This window comes from Hyaena hyaena, unplaced genomic scaffold (genome assembly GCF_003009895.1).
Source record: "Hyaena hyaena isolate Hyena2069 unplaced genomic scaffold, ASM300989v1 scaffold_35, whole genome shotgun sequence".
In the NCBI taxonomy this organism is placed as follows: Eukaryota; Metazoa; Chordata; class Mammalia; order Carnivora; family Hyaenidae; genus Hyaena; species Hyaena hyaena.
This window is the reverse complement of record NW_024080667.1, coordinates 2,589,003-2,613,410: the sequence shown is the minus strand read 5'-3', so window position 1 is coordinate 2,613,410 and position 24,408 is coordinate 2,589,003. Positions and strand designations below refer to the sequence as shown.

The 24,408-nt window shown below is 56.1% G+C and overlaps 1 protein-coding gene across 2 annotated transcripts; it reads right to left on the bottom strand.

Annotated features, from left to right (window-relative positions):
* Window positions 1-10,462: 10,462 nt before the first annotated feature.
* Window positions 10,463-23,888, bottom strand: NECAP2 (NECAP endocytosis associated 2). Of its 2 annotated transcripts, none has more exons than XM_039228964.1 (8): window positions 23,765-23,888; window positions 20,677-20,777; window positions 18,108-18,212; window positions 17,940-18,021; window positions 17,032-17,140; window positions 14,896-15,073; window positions 12,357-12,444; window positions 10,463-11,681 (listed from the first exon to the last, which is right to left on the bottom strand). In XM_039228964.1, exons 1-8 carry the CDS (start codon window positions 23,854-23,856, stop codon window positions 11,633-11,635), a joined length of 804 nt encoding a protein of 267 aa, XP_039084895.1. In that variant the 5' UTR covers window positions 23,857-23,888; the 3' UTR covers window positions 10,463-11,632. The 2 variants fall into 2 exon arrangements, with proteins under 2 accessions (XP_039084895.1, XP_039084896.1); XM_039228965.1 differs by having other exon boundaries at window positions 12,357-12,441.
* Between the last annotated feature and the right edge of the window lie 520 nt (window positions 23,889-24,408).

Below are 24,408 nucleotides of genomic sequence, written 5' to 3'. Positions count from 1 at the left end.
CGGGACAGCACAGCATTGGGGACCCCAGTCCGGCTCCAACCCTACAGTGGATGAAGATAGCACTGTGCTAGCAGACGTCACCTCAACCCTTAAATCTGGGCGCAGGGACCCCCTTTTCCACAGGGCGCTGGGATAAGGGAGCCATGGCAGTTTTGTTCCAAGCCCCTCCCTACCCCCAGTCTGGCTGGACGCTGCCAGCTGGGGCCCCTGTGCACCCCACCCCCACCCCTCCTGCCCCGTGACCCCAAGATGCACCTACAACTGCATTCCTGCTAGACCCATGCTCCCCTGACCTGGGCACGGGGGCTCAGTCCTCAGCACCCACCTGGATAACCGTCTCCAGGGCCAGCTGGGCCTCCACGGACTCCTCCAGCCCCAAGCTCATGGAGGGGGAAGCTGTGGGTACCCCCTTCCAGGCCCTTCTCCGGGGCCCCAGAGCCTAGCTCAGCTCTCCCATCCCACAGCCAGACCGCTGTGCTGAGCACAGGGCAGATTAGGCTTAAATCCGGCGGTGCCCCTGTGACCACCGAGGTGGGAGGGGTGAGGGAGGGGGAGGGGCTGGGAGAGGAGGGGAGGGAAGAGGAGGGGTGAAGAGGGGGGAGGGGCAGAAAGGGGGGGAGGTGGGGAAGAAAGGGAAAGGCTGCAGAGAGGGAGGAGGAGGGACTTGGAGATGAGGGGACCCCCCCCACACACACACACATAGTCCACCTTCCCCAGCTGCTGGGTCCTAGAGCCCTCCAGGCCTAGGGGGTGGGGTCAGCAACAGGAGGCGGGAAAGGCTAGTCCCGGAGGCCTCCTTTGCTGACCCAGATGGGGGTCACGTGACTTGCTAAGGTGCTGGGATGATGTTTTCCCAACATCAAGTTCAGGGCAAAGATCGCAGGCTGTGGAATTGCCCACCCCAAGCGATCTGAATCCCCTCACCCTTCGCCCCCGCTTCCCCCCCACACACACACACACACATACACAGGCTGTGTGCCTCTGGGAAAGCAACTTTGCCTCTCTGAGCCTCACTGTCTTCTTGTAAGACGCAGTCAATATTGGCACCCAATGCATGGAGTGGTCTGGAAATTTAAACAAAAAACTGCGGAGTGCACAAACAGCGTGTGACTCAGCGCCAGGCCCATAGTGAGTATTTGATACATATTGATTTCATTCATTTGCAAATCCAAAATGTACCATCCCTGCACCCCACGGCCAGAGGCCCACCCACCACCTCCCGCACCTGTTCCTGCCCTGTGGCAAGGAAGCTGCCGGCTGCAGGTAGGCCCGAAACTCCGGACTGAGCGGCAGGTCTGAGGTCACATGGGAGTCCCAGCTCTGACCCTTGTTGCCAGTATGACCTTGGACAGGGTACCTCTCTGAACCTCAGTTTCCTCATCTCTAAAATGGGACTGATGGACCTTCCACACAGAGTCACTGAGGATCAGGTGGGTCGAAAAGTAGAAGTAAGGAGGTTAGAACCACATTGGCCTGTAGCGAGCAAAGAGGTGGCAGCTATGGTTCCTATTTTCATGAGCATCACTCCTGCTACCTGTGGCTCCTCGGCCTCAGGGTGCCCTCTGCTCTAGGCGCCATTGTCTCATAGGAGTCATATTTGCATTATCTCATTAAATTTTCACTTCAACCCATTTCTGGATGAGAAAACCAAGGCTTAGAGAGCTTAGGGCTCTTACTTATTCAAAGTGGTCCACCACAGGGAAGTGGGAAGCCCCAAGCTCATTCCCCTTGGGCCAGACAGCCTCCCGATGGGCACCCCAAGGCCAGGCATTTTCCCTTTAGGACTCTACCCCTGTGTCTAGGTCAAACAGAGGAATGCAGCAGGTACTGCATAAATGCACATCCGTCAGGCTGGACCTCTCACCCTCAACAAGGAAATCTGTTCTGCAAATGGAAAACCAGGAAACACGGTGCACCGGGCCAAAAACGTAAGTGCCGAGTTGCCGTGGCAACCAAGGCCAAATTTAGGCAAAAGTGAACATGGCCAGGGGCTGAGAGCTGTCCTGAGAAACTCTGGGACTCCCATCTTCTCACCGCTAGACACCCTCCAGGAATCCTCTCCAGAGGCTGCATACCCGGTACCAGAGCAGGGGGAGGTGACAAACACCCCTAGGCCAAGATCTCCACCCCGGCTTGTCAGGCCTGGCAGAGAGGGGACCCCATACGTGCTTGACGGACTGAATGGAATTCTGCACCTTCCCCTAGCTGGTGCCCTAAAGGATCAGAGGAAGGGAGCAGGATGCCAGGGCCCTGGGCACTGGGTGATACTAGCCTTTGCCTCTGCCCAAAGTTCCCCTCCTAGAGCCTGACTGGGCTCTCTAGATCCCAAGAAATCACATCTAAACCCGGTGGGTACGTGCGGTTCTCCAATGTCTGCAACTCCCAATCAAGTCTCAAAACAATGATTGAATCCCTCATAGGAAAAGTCTGGGTGTTATAGCTTCAGCACCCGACTCCAATCTTGGCGATGCTTCCCCGCCTGCTGTGTGACCTGAGCCAGTGACTTCGCCTCGCTGAGCCTCAGTTTCCTTATCTGTAAAATGGGATTGTAATGGTACCTGCTTCTATCACGAGGCTTCAATAAGATGACCCATGCTTAGCCGTGCGTTTGGATACGAGGTGGCAGACATGTCTATGTGTTCACCAAAACGTATTTCCGGTTCTTCTCAGGGAATGGGACTCCCTTGTGGTCAGATATGGCCACCTGACCACATTCTGGCCGGAAGAATTAAGATAAAAAGAATTCAGACCTGCCCCCATGAAATCTCTGTCATGAGGAATTGCCTGTCTCCTTCCTTGTCCCTGACTGGAAGGAAATCATGCTGAGGCCCTAGGGGACGCCAGAGCCACACCCTGGAAGGGTCTGGGTCTGTGGGGTCACCGTGTAGAAAGGCACCTATCAAACACCCAACAGGACTTTTCATGAATGAGAAACTTCTCTTAAACCTCTGATATTTCAGGGTTTTGCTGTCCCATCAGCTAGTATTACCCTAATGACTACACGCTGTTAAATAGTGGATAATGTTGGTTCTTATTAGTGTTATCATTACTGCCACTGATATTATTGGCTCTTTCCAGTACCCAATCTAGAACCTTGTTGCCTGGTACACGGTAGCAGCCACTGTTTGGCGAATAAATACAGAGGAGATACTCTTTGCGCTCATTCCCTCCCCACCCCTGCTGGGCTCTGGCACATCCTCCAAGCCTGCTCTTTGCCAGATCCAGCGGCAAGAAGTAGCCGAAAAGTCCCTCAGAGATTACTCATGAGTTTCAAACACACCTGTGTTCTTACCCAGTTATACCTTCTTTATCCTTCCACCGCTGACTAGAAATTATAACAAAAACACTGAACCCACCAAGAGCCGGGCCCTCTGCCCATAGCTTTGCATTTGTACCTTATCTGTTTTAACCTTCTCTAACCTTTAACCAGTACTGTTCTACCCACTTTATGGATGACAAGACCAAGGCTCGTGAAGTTAAATAACTAGCTCAAACGTAACCGGTAGGAACAGCTGAAGCCACATGGGAAACCCAGGCATGCCTGGCTGCAAAGTTTTGAATAATAACAGCCATGGCTACCATTAGGGATCACAGACTCTGTGCCAAGCACCAGCCTAGGTCTCCAATGTGTGTTCTATAAGCCACTGCCCTCTTCTGCCTGCACTATTGACCTGTTTCTCATGGGTCTCCCTGCTTCTCCTCAATTCCAGTCTAGTCTTTTTTTTTTCCCCCTTCAAGTTTATTTATTTTTGAGAGAGAGAGAGAGAGAGTATAGGCACGCAAGTAGGTGAGAGAAGGAGAAGAGAAAGGAATCTCAAGCAGGCTCCTAACCATCAGCCTAGAGCCCAGTGCGAGATCATGACCTGAGACCAAGTCAAGAGTCGGATGCTCAACCGATCCAGCCACCCAGGTGCCCCAATTCCAGTCTATTCTCACACAATAGAGATCACATCCCTCTTGGGCTCAACCCCACCCCTCCCCCAACACACACACTACTTCCTATCACACTCAGAATTAAAGAACAAAATTCAAAGTCCTGCCGCAGCGTGTGAGGCTTATCTGATCTGGCCCCAGGTCCACTTCGCCCACCTCATCATCCCCTTCTCTCTTCCCCCTGCTCATTCCACTCCAGCCACGCTGGCCTTCTTGAGTCTCAGCAAAACATCAGGCATGCTCCCACCTCAGGACCCTTGCACCTGCCGTTTCCTCTGCCTGCAATGCTCTTCCCTCTTTTACATGGCTGACTCCTGCTTGTCAGCCAGATCCTGCCTCAAAAATATCACCTTCTGAGAGAGCTAATCCTGACTCGCAGCTAAAGTGGACCCTGCCAGTAGTCATTCACTGTTTTCTCTAACATGTATGTTATCTATCTCCTCCAAGGTCACGGATCAAGTCGGCCTTGTTCAATGCTATCTCCACAGTGCCTAAGGCCCCAAGCTCCATGAACAGCTGTTGAATGAATGAATGAATGAATGAGTGCATGCATGCATGCTAAGAATAATATAGGAAACTAAATAAAAAGAAACAATTTCCCTGAACTTTGGTGAGGGTCACATAGGACAAGTCCCGGCCATATGATGTCACCCACAGACAGGGATCCCAGACGGACCCCAGGAAACATCCATATATCCAGCGCCTGTTGCGTCCGGGAGCTCAGGGTAAAAACCGGACAGTGTCCCCCCACCCTATGGGACTGAGTGGGCAGGGTGCCTCGTGCCCACGGGCTGACCCTCAACCGCAGGGCTTGAGAGAAAGCCTGGGGATCCTCACCCTGAGCGAAGTCAGGCAAACCCTCCAGATCCAGGGATTCTGCCTCCTGAGGTCCTTCCTGAACCCCGATTCTGATTGAGGAGCCCACCAGCCTAGCTCTAGCCTCGGGTCTGCTCCTAACCCAGGTCTTTTTATTTATTAAGTACTTGCTGTAAGTTCAGCTAAGGAAAATAATAAATCTCAGATGAAAACATACGTATGGACCCTCCCCCACCGTGTCCCAATCTCCGAGACAAGTCCGGGCCCCAGAGGGAGCTGGCCTCTTGGGTTTACATAAAAATCCGGAGCGAGCCCGTTCAAAATGCCAACCCCAGGCCCAATGTCGAGAAACCCAAGGAGGGCCCAAGTCCCTGCACGGGCTGTGCCATCTTGGGCAACTCAGTGGACCCCTCTGGGCCTCGGTTTCCTTATCGGGAAAATGGGGCTGCTTTGCGTTTTGCCGGTCGCAGCGAGGGTGAAATGCCTTCGCGCGCGAGGAGGGCAGGGACGGCGCTGGGCCCACAGGAAGCCGCAGCCCGGGAGCTGCTGGTGGTGGTGACGGTCGGGAAGGGCCTCGCGCGGCGGCCCGGCCGGCGGAACGAGGGGACCCGGGACGGGGGCGCCCCTCGGGGGCTCGGAACGCCGAGCCGCGCAGGCCGCCGCCGCGCCCGGCCCCTCGCCCCCGAGGGTCAGGGCAGGGCTTGGAGCAGGTGGGGGGGGGGGCAGACGGATCGCCTGCACAGCGGGTGGGTGCGGGACGCGGCCAGGGCGCGGGGTTTCCCCAGGGCCCGGGGACGCCGGCTCCGGCCCGCCCCCTGGCGCGCGCCCGCCTTCCGCCCGCGCGCGCCGCCACCTCAGCCTCGCGGCCTCCGCCCGCCGGAGCGCGCGCCCGCGGCCTCCTACCTTCGCGCGCCGCCACCGCCGCCGCCGCCGCAGAACGGGCCGGCCGGGGCGGGGCCGGGGCAGGCCCGGGGGCGGCTCTGGGGGCGGGGCCAGTGCCCGCGCCCGCCCCGCCCGCGTTCCCGCCCGGGAGGCGGAGGAAGGCGCGTCCCTGGGCCCGGTTGCGGCGGGGGCACAAAGGATGCCGCGCCCTCGGTCTATTGAGCGCTCGCTGGTGGCGGATACTGGGTTGAGGGCTTTTCCAACACAATCGCATGACCCAGCAAGCGAGGATTATTCGCTCCTTTTGCATAACGGGAAACTGAAGAGGAAGCGGGTCAAGGTCGCGGAGCTGCAAGATGGCAGAGCAGAACCGGAGCCCGCACCCAGCTGCAGAGTCCGCCGCGGTCTCACTGGTGTTCACTGGCCAGGACTTAAAGGTCTAAAACTCTTAAGCTCTGGCCCCCGACCATCGCCCCAGCGGACTGAGGGGGCATGCCCTGCCCTGCCCGCCCGCACCTCGGACCCCGCAGTAACAGTACTGAGGCTTCGATGACTCCACAGGCAGGAGAACATTTTCTGATTGTCCTGCAATCGTGCTTGAGGCATTCTGGCCTCACTTTGTTCATCTGTGGAATGGTGGAAACCCATTTGCTGCCCACTTCTCACAAACTCCTATGCCTTCCCCAAACAGGATAGGGATCAGACCACAGAGGAAACCATGTTTTTGATTGATAGATTATGCCCTCTTTATGTAAAAATATTTTTTAATGTTTATTTTTGAGAGCGAGACAGAGCATGAGTGGGGGAGGGGCAGGGAGCGAGGGAGATCCAGAACTTGAAGGAGGCTCCAGGCTCCCCAGCTGTCAGCAGAGCCCGGGGCAGGGCTCAAACTCACAAACCATGAGATCATGACCTGAGCCAGAGTCAGATACTCAACTGGCTGAGCCACTCAGTCGCTCCCCCTCTTTTTTTTTTTTTTTTTAAAAATTTTTTTTTAATGTTTTATTTATTTCTAGGAGAGAGAGAGAGAGAGACAGCGTGAGCAGGAGACGGTCAGAGAGAGGGAGTCACAGACTGAAACAGGCTCCAGAATCTGAGCTGGCAGTCAGCACAGAGCCTGACGCGGGGCTCAAACCCACGAACTGCGAGATCATGACCTAAGCGAAAGTCGGACGCTTAACCGACTAAGCCACCCAGGCGCCCCTCGCTCCCCCTCTTTTTAAAAAAGTAATCTATATACCCAACATGGGGCCAAGCTGACCAACCCCGATCAACAGCCCCAGGCTCCGTGGACTGAGCCAGCCAGTGCTGAGGAAATCATGCTTTGGAAACAACAGTGATATGTCATTTGTATTGTAACAAGAAGTTGGATTCCATCTGCCCACTGGGCCTCAATGTCCCTCTGTTCTCCAAAGCATTGAATCAAATCATCCATTTTCAGAGGAGGAGGGAGGCAGGTCTGAATCTCTAGGGCTGAGAGAAGAGTCTGCTTTGTCTGAAAATGCAAATTTTATATTCGGAAAATAGGAAATACCCAGAAAGAAAAGAAAGCCTACGGCTGGATACAGATGGGTAGGAGGCGATGTGTGGGAGTTTCATCTTGGTCAAAGAGCCTGGGTTTTACGTCTGAGAACCTGCACTTGAGGCCGTGAACGTGGCCTTCAAGCTCTGACAACCTGAGACGGCACTGGCAAGGCTGTAGCCTGGGGCGCCTGGGTGTTTCAGTCGGTTAAGCATCTGACTCTTAAGGCTCAGGTCATGATCATGGTTCTTGAGTTTGAACCCCACAATGGGCTCCATACTGACAGTGTGGAGCCTGTTTGGGATTCTCTCTCTCTGCCTCTCCCCCATCTCAAACGTAAATAAATGAAAACTAAAAAAAAAAAAAAAAAAAGTCTATAACTTGGGCCAGGACTGAGAGCTATTGATTAAGAAAGGTTTGGGTCAATCCCTAGAGTTGGGGGGTGAGGGAGGGGGAGCTGCAAGGTTGGGAGAAGGGCACAATTTCCCAAGGAAGGGGTGGCTGACCTCCGCCAGGAAGTACACTGGCCCCCAGGTGCCCCAGGATGGCCCAGGTCTGTGTCACCCTGTCTGGACTCCCCAGACTTGCTGGGTTCCTACCCAGGCCCTAACAGGTTCATGGCGTCACCAGTCCACTCCCGATCGCACCCCTGCAGAGCCCTCAGTCCGGGGGGCTCCTCACAGCACCAGGGTCTGGGCTCAGGCTCACATCCTTGCCCCGACCTGCCCGTTGCCTCCACCAGGCCTCCCTTGGTTACCAGTACCTGCAGCTGGGAGGCAGCCTACATGAGCTGCACGCCACACTGCGCTGGCGGCGTCCCCTGAGATTTTCTCATTCCATCCCCAGTCCCCTATGAACGTTCTGTGAAACAGAATCTAGGCTGCAAAGCCGCTTCCAGGGTTATTTCTGTTTTACAGAGGAGGAAACGGGAGACTCAGAGGTACAGCCACTTGCCCAAGGATATACATCGGGAGGGTCGGGAGCTTTAAATCCCATGTCCTTCCCCCTGCACTACACTGCCTCATGTATGACTTTGGGAGGGGCAGCAAACACAGCGACTCTCCCCTGACCCTTGGACCCCCAAGAGCCCACAGGAGTCTGCTTACCCCGGCCTGAGCTCCCCGCTCTGAAGAGGCTGGGCCCCCTCCTGGGCTGAACCGGGGCCTCTACTCTGCCCAGTGTGGCCCGTGGTCATTTGAATCCCAGGAGCCGCTGCCCACTCACCCTGCCCCATACCTGGATGGTGCTCAGCCCAGTGCCCCCAAGACCAGCCACCAGAAGGAATTGTGCCAGGGCCTCACCTGCTCCCTGCCGAGGGTTCTAAACCTGCAACTCAGGTAACTGAAAAACAAGTGACTGGAATTACCCCCCCCAGGGTTGCTAGGGCCAAAAGCCTGCCAAATCCCGGTGTGAGGCTGGGCTGGACTTTGCCCACCAGCAGCAAAACCACATTAACCAGGAGGTGCAGAGGACAGACATTCTGATTAACTGGATTCATTGGATATCTTTTTTTTTTTTTAAGTTTATTATTATTATTTTTAATGTTCATTTATTTTTGAGAGAGAGACAGCACACGAGCAGGGAATGGGCAGAGAGAAAGACAGAATCTGAAGCAGGCTCCAGGCTCTGAGTTGTCAGCACAGAGCCCAATGCGGGGCTTGAACTCACAACCCGTGAGACCGTGACCTGAGCCCAAGTCGGACGCTTAACCCACTGAGCTCCCCCAGGGGCCCTGGAGACTCCCACTTTAAACACATTTTGCTCACTTCTCTAGGAGTTATCTATTGCCGCGTTGACAGGACTACCACAAATTTAACAGCTTAAAACATTTACTGGCTCAGTTGCTCTGGGTCCCGAGTCTGGGCCCAGCTTTGCCGGGTCCTCTGCACTGCTGCAGTCAAGGTTTGGCTGGGGCTGGGGCTCATCTGAATGACCGCCTTGGGAAGGACCAGCTTCCAGGCTCACGTGGTTTGGGCAAGGGCTCTGTTCCCTGCAGACTTGCCAGACCAGGAGCTCTGGTCTCCCACTGGCTGTCAGCCGGGGGCTGCCCTCAGTTCCTTGCCTCTCCGACCCTGACGAGGGCAGCACGCACGGGCCACTTGCTTCTCTACAGCCAGCGAGAGGGGATCTCAGCAAGTCAGATGCTGTGATGTTCTGTAACCTCATCACGGAGGCGGCACCTTGTCACCTTTGCTTTACTGTATTGCTTAGAAGAAACAGGCCTGGCCTACATCAAAGGAGGGGATTACACGAGGCGTGCCCACCGGCTGGTGGTAATAATGGGGACCACCTTTGTGGGTCAGGGTATTCAAATCCCCCTGCTCTGTAGGGTACAGCCTAGGCCTCACATTCCCCACCCCCCCAACCCCCACCAATTTGGAAGCCCTGGTCAGGTGTCTGGTTTGGTACTGGGGATTTTCCTGGGGACCCTGGCCCCATAGCAGGTTTTATTCCAGCCAGGATTCCAGTAGGTGTTGGAGAACACCAACCTGTTTCGTGCCCCCCCCAACCCCCCCAGATCCGTCAAGGTGTTGTTGAGGTTAGATCCTTGATGGTCGCTTCGCCGTCGCCACCCCCATCATGAGCAATGGTTCTGGGTAAATTATCTGATGTAATCAAGGCTAGACTATGAGATGGGCTAATGCTTCTACGTCTCCTCTGAGTAACACGTGGGTTAAGGAGGGAGCCCGTGGCCACACACCTAACCAGGAGAGTGCCTAGAGCCAAAGCCAAGGTCCATCTCCAGAACCCAAGCGCCCACCTCCAAGGGGATGTACTTCCAACTCGAACGTTCCTTCGAGTGTAAGCTTCCTCCCTTCCAGCCACCAAGTGCTCAGGGAGAAAAAAGACGGGACATAATGGCCAAGAGACCCGAAGTCCCGAGACCCCTTTAATGCGAATTCCTTACTCTTCTCAAAGGGCAGAGGACCCTCAGGTCTCCTTTTCTACGTCCCCCTTTAGCTGGTTTGTTAGTCAGAGCCGCTGTTTCTTCCTGGAACCACAACACAGTGTGCAGCCTTCTCATAAACCCGCAGGCATGGGAAGGGCTGTGGCCTCTGAGTGCCCTTACACCCTCACTATCTCGGGAGACACTTCCGCAGCACCCCCTCCCACATTACAAGGCAGGAGCCCAGAACATCCCAGAACGGCACAAGGCCCGTGCTCCTCTAGGTGCACAGAAGTGACTGGTTGCCTGAGGGCAGGAAGACCGGATCCTCTCACGCTGGCTAACCTGACACCAGACCTTAATCGGGACACCTAATCAGTGCTGCCGAAAACCTGTTCATCTTTGACATACGCTAACAAAAGTAAAAATATTTAGTTCTTTATCTTAGGAATCTGGTCCCACAAAAAGGCCAACACTTTGTTTTCATTTCATCGTCTTGACCCTTCAAAAAATAGATCTTTCAACTAAGAGGTAAATTATGTCAATAAAAGCAAATTCAGAGGTGTGCTCAGACAAAATTACACCTTACAAACCAGTACTACAGGCAACCCTAGACCTCCGGTTCGCACAGAACCCCTTCCTGTCTGCCACGCACGGCCTCTGCAGGAGAAAAGGAAGGTCAGAGGCTATCTGCAGACCAGGCATTTCGGAAACCACCCATGGAGCCAGCGGCGTGCAGGAAGGCAGGCCCCCCCACCTCCACAAGAACGGTTCCCACTTTCCTGCTCGAACATTCTCCCACCTGGCCGCCAGCCAAGCCTGCCTCAGCCCTGCACAGCCAGCCTGGCCCAAGACACCCGGCCACCAGGCCGCTTGGCCACGACGAACACTGCTCTCCAAGGCTTGGCACGGTTCCGGCGGCCCACGCCATGGAATGCTTTCAGGGGCCCCAGCCGGGGCATATTGCAGCAGCCACCCCCTTTGCAAGGATCAGTTAGTGCAGATCAGCACGTTAGCAAAGCAATTATTTAAAAAAGGTTTAAAAAGCTGGTTAATACTTCTGGTTCCCCTCGTGATTATCTGTTCAGGCTGCAGCCCATAAACCTGCCAGCGATCAGGAAGGAATCCCCCCTGTGAAAGCACCTTGCATGACGGAGCTCCAGCCAGTGGGGGTGCACAAAACCCTCCTGGACGCTGATCACGTGATGCCTGTAACCACTGAGAAGGGCCGATGTGAGTCCAGGCAGCACACTCAACCCCATCCTTTTTGCTTTGGGGGCTCGTGTTTAATACGGGTCACTGTGATGGAAGCCACAGTCTCGGAGTCTTTCACGTCAAGAGAACAGAGAGACAGGGACGCTGGAGTTTTTCTCCTCCCGTGTTCAGGCTGCATACCTGCACCCCAGGCAACAGGGTGACACGGTGCTAGTTCACTGCCAGACACGCCAAACTGGCAAGAAAGTCAGGCGAGGAGGAGAGAGTCATGCTCCCAACAGCGGCTGGCCGCGGAGCGCTACGTCCTCCTCCCTTCGGCCCAGGTGAGGCGGCTCCTTCCGGGAAGTTGTACGAGGAAAAAAAGGGCTGCGCTCGGATCAGAACTGGACCCAGCCTGTGCCTGGCTGAGTCTGGCTGGAACTCGACCTGTAAAAGTAATACAAGGGAGGGGTGGGAGAGTTCAGATGTTTGAAAATACAAAGTCGATAAAACGTGGCTTCTGTCTCGGCAGGAAAGAGCTCCAAGAAGTCAGTCCCTGAACATTCTGGAGCAGGGACCGAATCCAGCCCTCTGCCTGTTCCCGTAAGCAAAGCGTTACTGCCACACAGCCACACACGGTCACTGACACACCACGTGCGGCCGTGAGGACTGCAGAGTCTACACCACTTGCCGTCTGGTCCTCTAGAGAAAGCATGTGCGGAGTCCCATCCTACAGCCTGTGCATACGATATCCACAGAGTAGAGCAGGCTGTTAGCATCTCTTCCCCTCGACCTTGCCTCAGAGGCCCCATGAGGACGGGGTGGAGGAGGAAGGGGAGCTCCTGGTGAGGACAAGCCAAGGCACTCGCGGAGGCGGTGTGACGCCAGCGAGAGCTGCGAAGCGCAGCCCCGGGTCGCCCAGCAGTGGAGAGCAGGAACAAGCCCTCCCGGAGAGAGGCGCGCCGCCAAAGCAGGCCCGTGGGCGCTCTGCCCTCTGGCCCGAAAATGCCCAAGTGGGAGCCGCTGCTCCAAGCACCAGGACAAAAGCATCTGGGCCGATGGCAGGTTTCTGAAGAAACAGCCCCAGCCGCAGTCCCGCCACAAAACCGTGTCCCTCCTCACCCTGTGGACTTGGTAAAGTCTCCCCAGACATCGGCGGTGGCAGGAGTGGCAGGCTTGGGTTGCGGCCAGGACACGGTGGCACCTCCTACTGATGTCCCCAAGTCCGGTGGGTGGGGAGAAAGAAAAGGAGACACAAGAGTCAGAGAGCCCTGTTTCTGGCGGTCTCGGGGACCCCGAAATCTGTCTCATGGCTCCAGGGACTGAGAAAGACACCCGGAGCCCTGCTCTGGGGCAGCAAAACCCAGTGAGCTGCCACATGCCCGCCATCAGCTCACGAGGCCCAGAGGGCTCCTGGAGGGGTGGAAGGCCAGGTTCAAGGTGGAGGGGAGGGTGCCAGTGAGGAGTCACACCTCACCCATACCCGAGGCTGACCTTGTCTCCAACTGTTCGCGGTGGCAATCTGTCTATAATTTACCGCCTCCTGCCCTGGCTTCTTGAACGGAGAACGTCTGCCAAAGATGCAAGGTCGTTGCCACAGAAGCTGGTATCTGTACCTCTTCATCGAGGGGGCACAATGGGGCCCCCCATGTCGGCGCTTTTGTGGCACCTCTGCCAGCGCTAACCGTCCCTTCCAAGGGCCCTGCGCCTGCTACCCTCTGCCTTCCCGCCAATTTGCTATGTCTACTCTGCTCTGGGCTGGGAGATCAGATGAAATCAGGGCCCTTGAGTGTTTAGTCTTACAGCTTGCCAAGTGCTTGCAGTGCTTTAAAGTACACTATCTTCCAGGCCCCATCAGGGTCCCTGGGGGAAGATACGCGCCAGGACCAGCTGTGTGACTTCATGCACATTCCTCAAGTGTCAGTTCCCTTATCTCTCAAATGGACACAATAATGGTGCTGACCTCACAGAACTGGTCCGTGTTTTGTTTCCTTAACTAGGTCCACCACACCCAGCTTGGAGCCCAACTCACGGACTGTACTCGTGACCCTGGGGTCAAGACCTGAGCTGAGCTCAAGAGTCTTACCCAACTAAGCCACCGGGGGGGGCTCTGACACCATTTTGTCTGGAGACACACTAATTGCCCGTCTGGCACATCTAAACACAGCCCTTGAGAGCAGGGGTGTGATGCTGAACTTGCAGTACCCCCGGGGCCTAAAATACTGCCTGGTGCATATACATATTCCGTATTAGCTGTTAAAAACGCACCAGCAGCCAAGGGAAGGCCTACGACTGGCTCTCAGAGCCCAGGACGTGACACTAGGAACGCAGACGTTCCTGCCCATCCCTGGTGATGCCAAGGTAGGTGGCCGTCCGCAGTGCTAGTTCCTGGTGTTGGGGCAGCGGCTCACTGGCTACGGGGCTGGGAATTCCCCACCAGGCTGAGGCCTGAAGCCGGACAGGGAAGCCGACGTCCACCCCCTTAAGAGAGAACGAAAGCGGGATTCCTGCCTAGATCCTGCCCCTCAGAACCTGGTGGATCTGGGTAGAGAAAGTGGGCTGGTGACAATCACCCGGCCTGGGCAAGGCCAGGGCGGGTAGGGTGGGGAGGCCAAGGAAACGGGCTAGCTCCCCTGCACTATCAGCGGCTGGTAATAGGTACAAACTTCTGGAACCCCAGGGTCTCCAAAAGGCGTTCCTTACACCTCAGAACGAGCACCAGCGCAGCGTGCTGGGGGAATTGGCTCTCAGTTGCCCAGCACCCCGAGGGCCTTCCCAAGGAGCCTGCTCCAAACTAAATTCCCAATTTCATTTCCCACCACTCACCTTCGCAGGTGCTACATCTATAACCTTAAACAGGCCAGGTGTCTAAAAAGCCGAGCCTTGGGGCACCTGGGTGGCTCGGCGGGTTGAGTGTCTCTTTGATTTCAGCTCAGGTCATGATCTCACAGTTCGTGGGATGGGGCCCTGCACTGGGCTCTGTGTTGACAATGTGGAGCCTGCTTAGCATTCTCTCTCCCCCTCTCCCTGCCCCTCCCCTACTCTCACGTGCACTCTCTCGCTCTCTCAAAATTAACTAATTAAAAAAAAAAATCTGAGCCCCCTTCACACTCTTCTCTCTCTCCACAACACCAAGCATCCCCTGCCCCAATCTCTTTCCTTCGAGGACCCAGTTTAATCCCACCTTTCCCGTGATGCTTCCCCACATCATGCCAGCCGAAGGGACGTGGACCCATATGTGTGGTCTTTGCGCCCATGATTCCTCCCCTACTAGACATGTGCAGCCGCCACGAGCAGACCATGTGTCCAGCACCCACTCACTTGACAAACACAGAGCAGCCTGAGAGCCAGGAAGCCAGGTGCGGATGTTCTCACAGCCACGAACGAGTGGCAGGCCCTGCCCACCAGAGGTAGACAGAGGCACCGAGGGGGTCAGTGGCGGCATCAGAGAACAGAACAGGCCCTGACCCAGTCTGGGCAGGACCAGCTTTGCGGTGCTCCCCTTTCAGTTTGTCACATACGGGTACCAAATGATGGATCCGTGTGAGTGCAGGAGGGAACACCACAGGGGCCCAGCCACTGGGGGGGTGGGGAGTGGGGGGTGGAGAGGAATCCACAGCAGCAGATTTAGCAGCAAGTACGGTTACTCCAGAGCACTGACCTGAGCTGGGAGCAACTGCTGTCTGGCCGAAGGGCCCCCCCGCAGGCAGCTGCTCGCCAGGGGGAGGGATCAGGGTGGGGGCTTTCCCCCCTGGAGGCGGGGGAAGCAGGCTCAGGCCCCCTGTGCTGGCAGGCCGGGCTCGGGGAGTCCCAGCTGCTCCTTCCTTCTTCTTCATGTTCTAAAGAGAGGAGAGGAATGCAAGTGGGTCAGCTCTGCTGGGGTCCCACTCCCACCGGAAAGCCCCAAGGGGAAGGCCAAGGCAGCCCCCAGGACCCAGACGTCTGCATAACCACAAGACGGTCAAGAGCTGTCCGACTCTCACTGCTACGGACAGTACTCAATGCACCGTGATTCTGGAGCTATTCCCAAATACACTTAACTTTAAGACTAAGCACTGGCTTCATTAATTATCTGGGAACTACAAGTCAAAACTAGTGCTATGCCTTTACACACCCACCAGAATGGCTACAATGCAGAACATCAGTAGTGCAATGAGGCCAGGGAACACCCAGAACACCGGTACGCAGCTGTGGAAGTGTTAACTGGGAAAACTACTTGGGAAAATGGTTTCAAAGACTCTGTAAAGCTGAGCATGCGAATGGATGACCCAGCAATTCCCCTCCAGGAAGCAGACCTCACAGGAACGTGTTCTTACGTGCACCAGAAAACATGCACTTGGACGTTCACGGCCGCACCATTTGTAACCGCTCCAAACTGGCAACTACGCCAATGTGCATCGTCGGTTGAACGGGAACACAGGGTCATACTGTCGTGATGAAATACGCCACCACAGTGACAATGGGCAAGCTACATGCAACAAAACGGAGGCTCTCACCAATGCTACGGTGGGTAAAGGAAAGAGGCCACACACACGAGAGCACAGAGTGTAGGGCTCGTTCATAAAAGTTACAAACAAAATGTAGGGCGTTCAACGTCAGGACAGTGGCTACTCTAGCCTGTGGACAGGGGCAGGGGAGGGGCTTCCGGAGCACTGATAATCTCTGCTCCTTGATGCGGGGCTAGTCTGTGTGGGTACATTTGGTTTTCAAAAATTCACTGACTTCTACGTTCATAATGTGTGCGCTTCTCCGCATGCATATCTTACTTCAATAAGACCTTAGAGAACCTGAAGTCCCCAAAACCTGAGTCCCAACGTGAGCCACAAACCAGTGCTGGTTACAAGAATGAAGTCACAGTCCCTACCTTTGAAAGTAGAGCAGCAGCTTAATCCAATGCTAAGACCACAGCCCTGAAGTCAGAAGCCTCGAGGCCCTCAGGGAGAGTCCAGCTGTGCTGGTCCCTTCCAGCTCTGTGACCTGGGCAAGTCCCTTAATCTCTCTAAGCCTCAATGTCCTCGCCTGTAAAACGGACGAACGCTTGCGTCACGTAAGTGCCTAAGAACACTACCTGGCACACAGCTGAGGCTCATAAGTGCTAGTCCCCTCTCAGAAAGAGAGGAGTCACATCCCAACCAGTCCACTGGACGTGACTGGTATTTTCTCTTAAGGGCCAGCTGGCCAACTTCAAGGGTCCCAAATCATCACCAGCACGAAGCAGAAAAGAGGAGAAAGAGACAGTGTAAGTAAAAAGGAAGAGCATTATTTAGGGTTACAAAGTTTCTGCAAAAAACATTTCCATTTGGTCCTTGGTTTCCCCAAATCGCTCCAACCCCACTGCCTGCAGCCGGGTGAGGACCAAGCCTTGGCCACCCAGCCCAGCACTACCTTTTCCCGCTCTCAATAAGAGCTAATAAGTGGGGGCCATCCCCACTACCAGACGCTTCCCGTGACTCCCAGCATCCACCTCAAGGCCCCACTGCCCAGAGCAGAAGGCTCTGGCATCCTCTTCCAGAAAGCCTTCCTGGCTTCCCCAAGCTCCGGGCTGTGTGCCCCTCCTCTAGGAGCTCACGGCCCTGAGCACATCCCCTCCCCTGCCAGGTTGTAATCATGGCTCGGCTTGTCCACTCGGGTGAACTCTGAGCTCCGTGAGGCTGAGCCCTCTCGCTCACTCCCGGCAGAGCACCCGGCACAAGGCAGCTGGGCTCAACCGATGGAACTGAATTGTGGGAAAAGAGGGAAGGGCTCTGGGTCAGGCTTGGGTGCTGGGCCAACAAAGCCAAGTGAGGATGGGACTCACCGCGATGTTGAGCTTGATGGTCTGGCCCTCTTTGAAGCCAAGGTCCAACTTGGGGCCCAGGTCAGGGTTCTGGGCTTGTTTCGCAAACTCACACTGCTGTTTCACCCACCTGGGAAGAGAACAGGAAGAAAGAGGTGAAGATGAGACCAGGTGCCCCGCAGAAAGAGCACACGTGGGCCTGCTAGTGGGACCTGAATTCAAATCCTGACTGTCACGTAAGTAGCCGCGCACTTCCGTGACCTCCTCAGCAAAACAGGATGACAAGTCTGTGTGTTAATGACCGCTATGAAAATTCAGTGAGCTCGCGTATGTGCACGGTGGCCCTGCCACCTGTCCAGGAAATCTGGGAGCCTGGCCCTGTCCTCCCCCAGCACCTGGCACGAGAACTAAGACAATGTATCCACACCTGGCGTCCAAGGACTCGTCAGGTAGGTGGCGAGACAAGCCGGATGCCAGTGAGGTAGAGAGCAACACAAAGGGCCCCCCACCTGACACCCACCCACAGCCATCCAGGGACACCAGGCCAGGGAAGCGCCGAGGGGCCCACGCGAGTGGCTGTACTCTCAACGCGCCAGCAGCCAGAGGTGGGGGCCTGTCCTGTCTTCTAGCCGTAGAATGGACTCCCCGGACACCTGGTGGGGGGTGCAGGATCACACCGCGGGGGAACGGGCTCGGCAAGGCCACCTGAGCCTCGCACGGCCTCTGGCACCCCTGGCGCCTGGTATGGGAAGAGGCTGGGCCAGATGGCCCTGGGAAAAGGAGGTGACGTGGAATCAGAGCAGGCAGCCTGCCCCACAGGACCAGGGAGCCCCCCTCAAGGCCCCGCCAGCACACGAATCACACACGACCCTCCTAAGTCGGGGAAAGAAGGGAGGAGGCGTGAGCACGCGTGTCCTGGAGCCACTCACTTGAAATGGTCCTGCAACGCAACGTTGAAGTCAAAGGCGTCGCCACGGTCCCCGAAGCCGATTCCAATAAACGCCCGGCGCCCTGGGGGAAAAGCACAGAATTGGTCCCACCTGCCAGAGGCAGAGGAAGCCTTTCTCGGCAGGGGGAGCCAACCCCCGCGCACGCACCGTTTCCATCTTCGATGCGGATGACGAAGTACCTGCTGGAATCCGTCACGCTCTCCACGGCTGTGCCCGGAAACTGATCCACCGGGGCCTGAGCAAAGAGGTCTCCTGGAAGCAAAAGTTAGGGTGAGCCCGGAGCCGCCTTCCAGCCTGGCATGTCTACCACACCACCGGGGCCTCTTCCCTGGAAGGCAGATAGGCAAACCTTACTCTGGAGTTCAAATCCAATCTATTCCAAAGGACGGAAAGACAGGAGAAACACAAGCGAGGAAAGGTTTAAGTCAGAGGGGGCTTAGAGGTCACATACAGCCCAGTTTTAATATTTGTAATGTAAGTGCCAAACTTTTCCAAACCAAATTACATGTAAAACAGTCCAGGCTTCCGGCTTCTCTTAAAACCTAAAGCTCCGGCGACGGAGCTCCGTTCCCGCAGGAGTGCAGGGCTACGGCCTACCCGCCTCGGCTGCGCCATTACCCGTCCACACTTGAGGGCCCGGGAGCAGGCAGGCCCTGGTCCAGGTCCAGCACAACCTCAGCAAAGGACTGCTGCTGGAGGCAGGGCTGCAGACGGGCCGGTGAACCCCGTGGAAAGAGGGCCTGGGCACCCACAGAAGGCTCTGAAGCAGCTGACCCAGGACAAAAGAACCACTGGTCTTAAAAGGAGCCCTTGGGAAACGCGTCCTCCGTCCCTCCGGCTCTCCAGGCCCCAGCACAGCACACGCCTTTGGGGACATTCTGGACCCGCGTCATTTCCGCAGCTGCTGATCTCCATTCACATGCTCAAGGATTTACTACTGAGGTGACTGAAATCAGTGTCCCTGAAGTGTGTAGCTTCTCCATCATTTCTCTGCCCCCCTGGTTGGGTCTCCGGCATCTGGAACTCACCTGGATGCCTTCGGCCCAGAGCAGCGATTCTCGACCAGGGGTGATTTTGCTCACCTTTCCCCCAGGAGAGCTGTGGCAACGTGTGGAGACTTTTGATGTTCACAACTTGCGGGGGGGCGGGCGGTGCTACTGGCATCTGGTAGACAGAGGCCAGGGAGGCTGCTAAGTATCTTAAATGTGACTTGGGGCACCTAGGTGGCTCAGTCAGTTAAACATCCGACTTCAGCTCAGGTTATGATCTCATGGTTCATGAGTTCGAGTCCCACATCAGGCTCTGTGCTGACAGCTCGGAACCTGGAGCCTGCTTCCGATTCTCGTCTCCCTCTCTCTCTGCCTCTCCCCTGCTCACGCTTTGTCTCTCTCTTTCTCTCTCAAATATAAACAAACATTAAAAAAACAAAAAGGATCTTAAATTTGACTTAACAGCCCACAACACTCCCCTGGCCTACACGTCACTAGCACTGAGGCTGAGAAACCCTGGCCTAAAATGACTGCAGAATGAGAGACAAGCAGGACCCAGTGGGCGTGACCCCAAGCGAAGCGCATCCTGGGGTGATCCCCATGGGGGAGACTCAGCTCTGTGCCGTTGCTGCTATGCTCGCCCGTCACCCTAAAGTCAGCTCCCAAGGCTCCCAGAAAACGGGTGCTGCCCTCCCCTGGATGTCACCCGGGACACGGCAGCGAGCCTCACAGCCAGAGTTCTCTGGCCTCAGGTGGCGACTGTCTTTTCAACCTCCTCTGCAGCCAGTACCCCAACTCCACGCTCCGACACGAATCGATGCTTTGTGTCACCCTGCAGTTCACAAAGGAACTGGCTAAGTCCATGCTCACTTCCTATTTCCAACAACCTTGTGACACATGAGCTAATGCAGTCCCCATGTCACAGAGGAGGCCAAGGCACGAGAGGTCACGTGGCCCGCCCAAGGTCTCACAGCTCGGACACAAGTGACACAGCTCCAAGACGACGCAGCCCGTTTGGCCCATGACCCCTGACACTGTCTGCTGCCCCACCAAGAACCATCTCTATGTGCCGGGGAAACAAGCGGCCAAAGGCTGTGGCCCCCCGACCGAGCCGGCGCTGTGCCTGTCCCCTGCTCTGGGGGCTGGGCCATAGCAGGCCGCGATGCCCTCCACAGCTCCCCCAGCGGCATCACTGGCACAGGACTTCCAGATCTCCCCTAAGGGGACAGCTGCCAGCTGCCCCGACACGGCCCAGCCTGTCCTTTCACCAGAGAAAGAGCTGAGCAGAACAGTTTCCAGCTTGTTCAGCTCACAGGCACGGTCAGTCCGGGCAACTACTATTTATCAAGAAACAGAATTCCTGAGCGAGCGCAGAGCTCACCCGTCGAGAGCTGTGCATCGCCCCCCGCCAGCCCGTCTTCAGGGCAAACTCCGGGCTCCCTCCTTGGGACCAACCTGCAGGCCTCCTCTCCGTGGGTTCCACAATTTCTATTTTCTTAAGGAAAAAACAGGCGCCTGACAAAATGCTCCCCTTTACACCTGGAGACAGTGGTTTCTACAATTAAGGGGGGTATGGGCGGAGGGAGACTGTTTGAAGGTACAGTCAGGCCTGATTTCCAGGGTCGGTTCCCATGACTCCTGAGCGGACTGGCCAGGGCCGGGCTGCCTGCCCCTTGGCAGAGTGGGAGGTGTGGCATCTCAGCTCCACAAGGGTGTCCTGCCTTTACCTGAGGTCCTGTCTTCCAGCTTGATGTAGGCCACCTGCCCTTTCGCAGTGATCCGCAGCCGGCCACTCCATGACGGCTGGTCCAGCTGCCACTCCGCGGCCCTATGGGGACAAAAACCATACAGCCTCTGCTAGAGGGCCCCGCTCCATCACTCCAGCGCTGGGGACAGGAACGGGAAGGGCACCCGGGCCACCTGCTCTAGACCAGAGGTTGGCAAATCTCCTCTGAGAAGGGCCATGCCACCTCCGTCACAAGCCCTCACGCTGCGGCTGTCGTGTGAAAGCGCCCATATATCGTATGTGAGCGTGCCGGGGCTTTGAGTAATTTAACTGGATGTTTTTGCTGAGTGTGACTATACTTCAGTGCGGCTTTATGGACACTAAAAACCTGAATCTCGTATAATTTTCCATTAAGAAATATTCTTTTTAACGTTCCCCGATGATTTACAAACGGAAAAACCATTTTTAGCCCGTGAGACATTCAGAAACACAGTGGGCTGGGGTTTGCCAAACCCAGTTCTAGACTACAGAGATCTTCTCTGAAGCAGGACCTCAAGTTCTCTTTCCTTCATTTTTGTTAAGTATATTTTTAAAAACATTTTTAGGTTTGTTTTTATTTTTGAGAGAGAAAGAGGGCCAGAGTGCGAGCAGGGGTGGGCAGAGAGGGAGACACAGAATCGGAAATAGGCTCCAGGCTCTCAGCTGTCAGGACAGAGCCTGATGCGGGGCTTGAACCCATGAACTAGGAGATCATGATCTGAGCCGAAGTTGGAGGTCCAACTGAGCCCCAGGAGCCCCAAGTATATTTGTTTTTGAGAGACAGAGAGAGACAGCAGGGGAGGGGCAGAGAGAGAGGAGGACAGGGGATCTGAAGTGGGCTCTGGGCAGACAGCAGAGATATCAATGTGGGACTCAAACTCACGAACCGCAGATCACAGTCTGAGACGAGGGCAGATGCTTAACCGACTGAGCCACCCAGATGCCCCTCCAGTTTTCTTTCTGTAAAGGAAGCAGCCACTGGCCCTGCTGTTTAAGACACTGCCAGGCTGCACCGGCCAGAGCGACCACTGGGGGCCACTGAGACGATCTTCAAAGGCGGGCAGGGAGGGAGCAATCATTAGAAGAAAGATAAAAGAGGGGCGCCTGGTGGCTCAATCAGACGGTTCGTGGGTTCCAGCCCCACGTCGGGCTCTGTGCTGACAGCTAGCTCAGAGCCTGGAGCCTGTTTCAGATTCTGTGTCTCCCTCTCTCTCTGACCCTCCCCAGCTCGTGCTGTCTGTCTCAAAAATAAATAAACGTTAAAAAAAATTTTTTTAATATATAAAAAATAGAGAGAGAGAGAGAGAGAGAAAAGAGAGCAACCATCCGTGAGAGGAAGGGGGATGGGTGTTCAAGAAACAGACTCTTCCTGTCCTAGGGCAGGAAGAACCCCAGGCCACCGCGGACCTATCACAATGGCTTCTAGGGGGACTTCCAAAAAAATTTTTTTTTAACATTTATTTTTGAGAGAGAGAGTGTGACCAAGAGAGGGGCAGAGAGAGAATCTGAAGGGGGCTCCAGGCTCTGAGCTGTCAGCACAGAGCCCGACGTGGGGCTCAAGCCCACGAACTGTGAGATCATGACCTGAGCCGAAGTCAGACGCTCAACTGACTGAGCCACCCAGGCAACCCCTCAGGGGACTTTTAAAGCGGTAACTTCACGTTTTAATTCTAAGAAGCAGTTTAGTAAAACCGCCAAATACCCAGAACCATGGGTGTTTCCGAGAGGCCTTTCTTGGAAGTCCCTGAGCACAAGTCAGGACTCGGAGCGGCACCGTCACGTGGACACAGGTTGCTGTGCGGATCACGTAGATGCAGGCTCTCAGCTCACAAGTCAGCAGACTCCGTTTCGGTTCCTCTTAACGGGGCAACACACCCAGGCCTTAAAGTCAAGCCAAGCAGAGCCGTGAGGGTGAAGGGCAGGGGCTGCTGGCTCCCTCTGGGCCACAGCAGTCGGCCCTGACACTGCGAGATTCTCGCTCTGGGGGGCGACCAGGAGGGACAAAGCCCATCCTACCTAAGGGGATCACAGGAGATGACCAAGCCCGGTCCGGTGTCTCTGATGACAGAGAGTGAATGTTTTCCTAATTGTTTCTATTGTTGCTTTCATACTCTTTTTCAAGTGACATCATGGATCTCCTCGGCGGTCAAGAAAACCCTCTGCTCTCTAGAAAATCAGCTACAAGTCTGTGTTAACACAAGTGGAGATGAACAAGAGGCCAGAGATGCCGACACACCACCATTCTTGCCCTGCAGGCCACTCCTGTATTTCCAAATCACTTACACAAACACTGCCTTCAAGAGAGACCCCACCCCCAACCCCGTGGCACAAAACAGCCACAGATCAGGTCATCTGTAACAGGTGCATCTTTTGTTCTTCTTTTCGTAGTTGACGCGCACACACACAGGGTGACAACATGCAAACAGTACAAAACAGGATACCGTGAAAGGACGTCTCTTTCCAGCCCTCGCTGTCGTGCGTTCCGTTCCCTCCCTGACGCTACAAGCACCTGTTTATCACAGGAGACGTGCGGACGGACTCCTCCCAACCGCCCCAGGCTGCGATAGGGCCTGAGGTTCGTGCGAAGGGAGCTGGGCAGGGAGTGGCCCCTGGGCTTTGGCCATCCGCTTACAGCTCGGATGGGTCGTTTTGGCCGGTTCTCCGCTCCCTTCCTTCCCCTGGGGATTTCCGCGTGAGATAGGACCCCTCCCCCTTCGGTTTGTTCAAGGTTCCCTTCGAGGCCAGTTAGCGCTGGAAGAAAAGGTCTGCGACACCCCTACTCCCAACCACTTTTAGGGTACTCGGCAGCCCACACGCTAGACACGACTTTAACGCCTCCCGCGCGCCGGGAGCCCCGTGCGTCGGGCTGAGACGGCCCAAAGTCTGGGTCCCTCTCCCCGCTCTGGCCTCGAACTGGGAGAAGCCGCAGCGTTACCTCCCGCCTCTCCCCCTACACCCGCCGGGGCCCGTCCGCGGCTCCCAAGTGGGCGTGTCGGCCAGAGGGGAAGGGGTTAAATCGGGGTTAGCCTGGGCGGGCGGCGAGCCCTCACCTGTAACCACGGTTGGTGGCTCGCGGCGGGATGCGATAGACGTGGACCTCCGGCTTGACACAGAGCACCGACTCGTACTCGCCCTCCTCCATCTCGACGCCCGGAGCCCGCCGGACTTCCGGCGCCTTCCCAGCCGCGGAGCCGGAAGCGGGGCGACTCTATGACCCGGGTCAGGCTAGATCGGCGGCTTGCGGTCCTCGGCCCGGTTGTCTCCCGCGCGCCCTCTGCTGGCCACTCTGGCTCAAGACAGGAGGCGACGGATTCTAGAGCCAAAGTGATGAGGTCCAAGAGCCTTTGGCGGGGCGGGGTGGGGGCGGCGGCGGCTTCCGGCTCAGGCAAGGCCTCGTGGGCGGCGGAGACAACTTCCGTACAGCCCCGGTCGCAATCGGCTCTCGGGTTGTGGGGCGTCCCCATCGTACACCTGGGCTCAGTCGGCTGAGATGCCAAGCTGGATCTACCTACACCGCTCACCCTGAAACCTCTCTCTCCTCCAGCCTGTGCTTCCCTGGGCTCTTCCTGAATGTCCTTCCTTCTCCTGACTCCAGAAGATTCCCTGAGGCTACTCCTGCTTGAGAGATGCTTACCTCACCCAGCATTAAGTGGGACGGCCTGACCCCAGACCCTTACTCTAACCCACCGTGTAC

What these genes read in the sequence shown, in the direction of transcription:
- NECAP2 (XM_039228964.1), bottom strand. Translation starts at nt 23,856, where the DNA reads ATGGAGGAGGGCGAGTACGAGTCGGTGCTCTGTGTCAAGCCGGAGGTC. An exon ending in CCGCATCGAAGATGGAAACG is followed by an intron (nt 18,022 to 18,107) that starts GTGCGTGCGCGG and finishes CTTTTCCCCCAG; the next exon opens with GGCGCCGGGCGTTTATTGGA. An exon ending in GACTTTACCAAGTCCACAGG is followed by an intron (nt 11,682 to 12,356) that starts GTGAGGAGGGAC and finishes TTACTTTTACAG; the next exon opens with GTCGAGTTCCAGCCAGACTC.